Here is a 6,675-nt window from a genome sequence, read left to right as displayed (position 1 = left end):
TTTATCAATATCTCTATAATGAACTTCAAAATGATTCACAATTTGACTGGAAAGAACAATATACGTTAAAATGTCATTTTTCTCCTATAATGATATTTTTACTGTTATAATTTCAGTTCTACATAAATATACACCATGGTATTATACAAATACTCCACAGACATTAAAAAAATTAAAACACTTTAAAGAAAAAGTAAGTAAATCTCATTTAACCAAATATTAAGCAAATGCTTAATTATTTTGTTACATGAAAACATTTTTATTACTTTGGAATTTTTTTCTTTTTCTTGCTGTTTTTATTTAGAAAATGTTTTGCAGTAGAATTTTATCAACACTCTTCCAAACAAGCTTTCTGTGACAGAAATCTTGATAGCAAAATCCATGGTTTTGACTTTTTTTAGAACCACTGAGATTATTTTTTTAAAAATACTATTAGAATTCATGGCTATAGCAATGTTGAACTGCATAAACTATATGTAGGTGTAGTAGAATGACCATTCCACTTTCATTCCAGACTGATCACACAGAACATCCAGTGCACTGATGCTACAACTCTTATAATTTTCATAATGCTGCAATAGCAGTCATTTACTTAACTTTAAAATAAACAATATTTCTCATAATTAATCTGGCTTCCTCCCATAAATATTCATATGTTTTCCTATAGTACTTCTCTTCCATAAAAATATCTAATAAATGTTTTCTGTGCATTATTAATACCTTTTTCTAACCATTCATAAAACTCTGATCCTTTGCTACAATGCAAGAGGTTCTTATTTCTGTAGAGGATCAAAGGACATCAATGATTACATATAAAATCAGTGCACACAGAAATCAGGGTGCCTAATTTCTTGTCACTTTAATGAATTCTTTATTCAACACAGTAATTATTAATGAATTCAGTGGTTTCACAAATAATCTATTTATTAATTCTGGTTCTACTTCAATTAAAAACTGCCAAGATTTAAATAAAAAACCCAATCAAATACTCTAGTCGTAGGCAGCATTAGTATTAGTTTAGAGACATTTTGGTTTTTTTTCTTTAAAAAGTAGAATTCTAAAATAAGAAATCAAAGAAAGCACTGTGGCAGAGTCACAAGGGAGAACTGCACGAAAAATAAGGTTTCTCACTCCTCTTGTGGACTTTAAATTTAAAAGTCTTCATATAGAATCATTCTTCAGTCAGTGCTGCAGGAAGAAGAACATCACCAGAAATGACTGTCAGCCTTTTTTGTTAGTTACAAGGCCACTCATACAGTGCAGTCTTCCTCTCTGCTGGATTGAAACGTTGCCATAAAGGAAAGGCTGTGCTGTGACTGCTTGGCGTGCAAGGCACAACAAGGAACAGGGGGACAGTTTTGTATCAGAAAATTGTAGTTTCATACTTGGTATTAATGCCTCTTTTGGCCTCTTGTCCAGGTTCAACAATCCAGGGTAGATTCGCAAGAGTCTTTTGTTCGGATGGATCTATCTGCTTTAAGACAAATGCAAACATACAGACGGGTTACCATCTCCGTGCACGGCAGCTTGAGCAGAGGGTTTTTCTTTAAACTAACAGGGCAAATCCCGAATTGACAAAGTCGTACAGCAGCAAGTATGGTGGTGTCTACACTCCCATGTACTCATGGCTGCCTTCTTCTTCCTGTTGAGATCAGAGCTGTGTTTACCCCCAAGCTATAGGGCATCATAGTTCATTAAAGCCACACTTCATCCTGAGAAGTCTGTTCGCTAATGAGACAGACGATGGCATCAGGAAATGTTTCTACTTAAAGTTTTATGGAGGAAGATTCTGTGGCAATGGATGACAAAGTGTACAGTCATACATTTCCCCCCCTCCCTTCCCCTCACCCAATAATTAAGTGTCATAGAGTACAGTTCTCACATTATAGTCAGTGAATATGATACAGTGTGCGGTCATTTTTCTCCTTTCCCTCCCAAATCACCCTGTGCCTGTGTTCTCACTTAATTTATAATAGTTTTCATAATTTTTTAAAAAGGTCTACTGTAAAAGAATATTTCTGTCATCTCTGCGCTTCAGAAGGGCACTTTTATGGCAATCAATACGTATGCTTCAATGAGCTTTGTTTCTTAGGAGTCTGTGATTAATACTGAAAAGGTATATTGAATCCCAGACCAAAAAAATATCCAAAAACAAAAGAAAAAAGAAAAGGGTAAGAGAAGAAAAGAAGTTGCTTGGTCTTACAGATAATTGTTAATTGATTTGGATTTGTAATTTGATTAGGATACATATGCCATGATTGTATATGAAACAAGTTAGGTGATAGATTAGGAAAGTCCATGAAACCGCAGAGTTTGAGAGGTATGCATTGATTAAACTGAATTAATTAAAGTTCAGTAATTACTATAAGACACAAGACTAACCAAGCAACATCTTAATCTGGAGAAATCTGAAACAAGCAGTTGTTTGAAATGGCTGCCAGTGTTGTGGTGACACAACCCTGCCAGCTGATGAGCAGAGGTGGCATGATGGAGCATTTCTGACTCAAGAGGTAATTTTATTTGTACAGCTTCTAGTATATAAACTCTTAACTTTATAGCTGAATTTTGGATTTTTTTGCATGCATTACCACCTTCTACTTACCACTGACTTCCGAATACTAACGCGTGGTTTGGGAATAGGTTTAGAGGGTTTGTTTTCAAAGCTTTCGGGGAGGGTTGAAGAATGACCCCCTTTTCGTGCCTGTAGTGCAAGCTGATAGGCCACCTCAAATGCTTGTCCTAGTGTAAGAATGATTTCATAAGCTAAATTCTGGAACAAAACAGAAACAGTTAAAAATGAGGTGAGGTTGAATTATTGTCAGATACATGAAGTAGGGTAGTGATTTGCAATGCAAATAATTAAAATCAGGCTGGTAATAGGCTCCTCAGTCTCTGTGATGTTTACATCTGTCACTTGATTTCTCATTGATTAAAAACAATCTAAAAGTAATTTATTGTATTGGAAGTAATTACTTCTAAACCCCTTGAAAACGTCTTACTAAACATGAAAACATGAGTGGGTGAGTGTGTTGTCATCTCTTTTTAGAACAAGTACATTAACCTTCCCACCTTCCCAACTCATCCCATGTCTGCTGTTCTCGGGATGCAGCCCCTCTTGCACTGCTGCAATGTGACATTCGGCCTCGCTCTATTTCAGAACTCCTGTGCTGACCCTTCCTCCTCCAGAGACAGCAGCCTGACTGGCTGCTTCCCTGGGCACATGCCTTGGGATGCTCTGTGCTCACCAAGCAGCACAGGAAGAGCTGCAGCCTGGGTGTGATGCTTTCAAAAGGACAAAGAGCCAGGGCTTGAAGCGCATACTCTGAGTGAGAGATGCATTGCAGGCAGCTGTGTGCACAGTCAGTGCATGGCTTCAAGTGTGTGCTGCAAGTCCTGGGGAAACCTTCTCATGGGCTTGCTTCCTAGAAGTAAAACTGAGCTCAAACAGTTGTGTAACAACACTCCTGTTAGCAAGGGGAAGGGAGGTTACTGGGCATGACCAAAAAAGTCAGGCTGTTATGCCTAAAACCAGTTCAGTGTTATAGGTGGAATACTTTAAATCCTCTTTGAATATGGGGAAGAAAACTTGTTGAAATATTTATAAAGCATGAATGAGATATCAGAAGGGTTGACATAAATATCTTTTCAGTACAGTTATACATCAATGAAAAAGCAACTGGGAGTTTCAAATTTGACCTTACTCTAAATGGCAAGTGAAGTCCTATGGTAATTTTTCTTCAGGTTTGTAGGTTTGTTTTTGTGTATTTACTTTCAGGCTCCTACTGGAGCCTATTTTTATGCTCCTACTAGAGCCTATTTCTGGGCTACCAACTCTGCAATAATCTTTAGAACCCCTGCAGAGCAAAGGCAAGCCTGTTGGCTTGCCTCCATATGATGTCCTACAGTCTCCTTGGAATAATTCATAAATCTTTGATATGATTCCGATGTTACTCTCTCCTTCCTCAATCTCCATAGTCTATAGTAGGAAGCAATTCTGCATTTTTTGAACCTAGGTGATCCCTTAAAATTCCCTGATGCTTTTTCAAAATGAGTTATGTCTTTACTAGTCAAGTCTAACTGTTAAGTTTGCATAAGTGACAAAGCAATGCAATTCACTTGGAATTACACTATTTTCAGCCCCTTCAATCATTAAAACAAAGTTAAATGGACAAGCATTGTATTTCATACCTTACACTTTAATTTCCATGAAGAATTTCCATTCCTTTTTTATCACTCATGTATACTGATATAATACAGGTTAAATTCAGCATATTTTGCTCATTATAAGAGCTTCTTATAAAGGTGCCAGTTCTGCTCTGTGTTAGGTCAGACAGAAAACAATTATACTCCTGCACTGGGACTTGCTCTCTGCTGTTACAACTACAGTCACAACAGCAAGCCAGCCAAAATTTTATAGCTTCCCAAATAAAAATGCCTGATTTGATTGCTGTAGTCTCCAAATTATCTCCCCTTTAACTTCAAGGGAAACTGTCCAGAATTGAAAAACACTGAGGCTGCAGTTTGCCAGTGGAATAATAAAAGAAAAACTAAAGAGCCTGTTATAAAGTGCTCTGCCTTTTAGTGGAATGCTGGCCAAGGAATTGAGAGCAACAGAGTATAGTTGTTAAAAATGTAGAGAATAATATAATTTCAAATGGAGTGTAATTTAAGTGGGATATTCTAAAGAGAGATGTCTTTAGAATCAGCTGTTGTGACAGTAAGAGAGTGTACTATATCATGATGGGATTGACTGCAGTGGATATTATTAATATTACTCAGGAATACATCAGCAGGACAAGGTGTAGGAATGGCTTGTTGGAGAATATGCAGGCTGCAATACTAGTAGGACTGAGAAAATACACCACCCAGCTTGGCACACAAAAAGATCACAGAGACAAGCCTGAAAATTCAGGAGATAGGACTGGAGACAGACTGAAAGTTTGCCATACTGAGCCATAAATTTAGTTTAAGTCCTGCATCTTGTATAAAGCCACTGTTATCTGTTTTCCTTTGTTGTCTGTAAAATGAAAAAAACAGGCCTGCCTGGCCCCTGAAAACCATAAGAAACATGTAACTGCTTCTCTGGTTAATAAATATTCGAAATATAGCAAATAAAATAGAACATCCACTGTTCTGTTCAATATTTGAAATGCAAACCGAGCCCTAGCTTGTACATAAACTTCATACATTGTATACTGTGGTAGAGCCTTGACAAAAGGAAGTCTGCAAATGGAGGCAAGGAGGGCTTTAAAACTGCACCTTGTGAATTTTTAAAAAGCTATCTGGGAAAAACCCCATAAGTAAATAAACTTGGTTTGAGGAATTTCCCAAATAATAAAGCCTCTTCTTCCCTCAAACCTTTTTCCCTTCAATATTCTGTAATAATGTCTGATGTTTTTGCAATTTTGATTGTAGAATTTTAACTCTGAGTTAAAGTTAAATGTACAGTTACTCCTAAATAGTATCAGTAATGCTTATGGTTGCATGTCACTACACCAAAATACTTCCCTACCTATAAATAATTTATTCTTGCCCACATTTCCTGAGAAACTGAAGAACCCAAGAGAGTGATTTTTTTTTATAACATTGCATATATTGTATTACCAAAATATATATGGTTTAAAATGCCTTACATCTTATTGTGGATTTCTACCATTTTAAACCTTAATTTTCTTTAAATGATTGTACTTCTATCCGTTGGCAAATGGGTAGAATTCTTTCTATTAGCAAATGGGACAATCAGTTTAACGTGAACATTAGGCTTTAAATAGAAAATTTTATTCACGCTGTGCTTGCACTCATAGCTGCATCTAGCATAGTTTTTATGCATCTAGCTAGTTTTTATAGAGCTTGTACTTGCATCAAAAATGCTAGCTCCTGAGGAAAAAAAACCAACAACACAAAAAGAGGATATTTGAGTAGGTAACACCCAGCTGAGGATTAGGTTGCAGGAGAAAACTAACTTAAGACAGTTAAAGTTTCTATATTGCTTAAAATAGCCATTTAAAGTGCTTGGGATATTAAATGCTCCTCCTAAAGTACAGGAAGCGGGCAAAATGTAATTATTCCTGGATCACTTTTCTTCCCTTGCCAAGAAAGGAGATGAATTTCATCTGCAATAGTTGAGTCTACATTTCTGCTTGATTACTAAACCTATAAATGAAACTGCAGTACTTCAAAACCATTAAGTAGAATTTAAATAGACCAGGAGAAATAATAACCTCACTCAATCAGTCTAATTTCAGTTGTTCACACATCACTAAAACCTATATAATGTAGCATCTTGTTGATCATTTTCTATCTATTTTTAACACAATTTCAAAGTTTTCCTACTCCCTGTGGATACTAAAATGTCAGCAGAGAATTTAAATAACAAAAGCACTCAACCAAAATGCTAGAATTCCTCTAACCTACCTGTACATCTTGTTATTTAAATTCTCCCCACACACTATTGCTGTGCATGTTAACTATTTTCCCAGTTCCAAATAAAAAGCTGCAGTTCAAGGTACCCTGTTCTTTTGATTTAACTTATTTATATTCATATAAGCATGCTTCAAGAATTCATACACATTATACTCTATATAAATTTTTTTCTTGAATGAGTTTGAAGTTTCAATAGCACCTTAAATTTCTCTTGTGCACAACTCAAAGAGTAAGTTTCCTTGAAAGTTTTGG

General features: G+C 36.0%; 1 protein-coding gene across 9 annotated transcripts in view; it reads right to left on the bottom strand.

Annotated features, from left to right (window-relative positions):
- ANKS1B (ankyrin repeat and sterile alpha motif domain containing 1B) overlaps positions 1–6,675 on the bottom strand; it is a 407,446-nt gene continuing 400,771 nt past the window's right edge. For 5 of the 9 annotated variants that reach the window (XM_030960758.1, XM_030960750.1, XM_030960752.1 and 2 more), the window contains 2 exons: positions 2,603–2,770; positions 1–1,474 (listed from right to left, as the gene is read on the bottom strand). In XM_030960758.1, the coding sequence (XP_030816618.1) occupies positions 1,364–1,474; positions 2,603–2,770 (279 nt within the window). In that variant the 3' untranslated portion in view covers positions 1–1,363. Of the gene's footprint in view, positions 1,643–2,602; positions 2,771–6,675 lie in introns of all 9 variants that reach the window. The other 4 variants (XM_030960760.1, XM_030960751.1, XM_030960761.1 and 1 more) reach the window with 2 other exon arrangements.

This window comes from Camarhynchus parvulus, chromosome 1A, assembly GCF_901933205.1.
Source record: "Camarhynchus parvulus chromosome 1A, STF_HiC, whole genome shotgun sequence".
NCBI lineage: Eukaryota > Metazoa > Chordata > Aves > Passeriformes > Thraupidae > Camarhynchus > Camarhynchus parvulus.
This window is presented reverse-complemented; position numbering and strand designations above follow the sequence as displayed.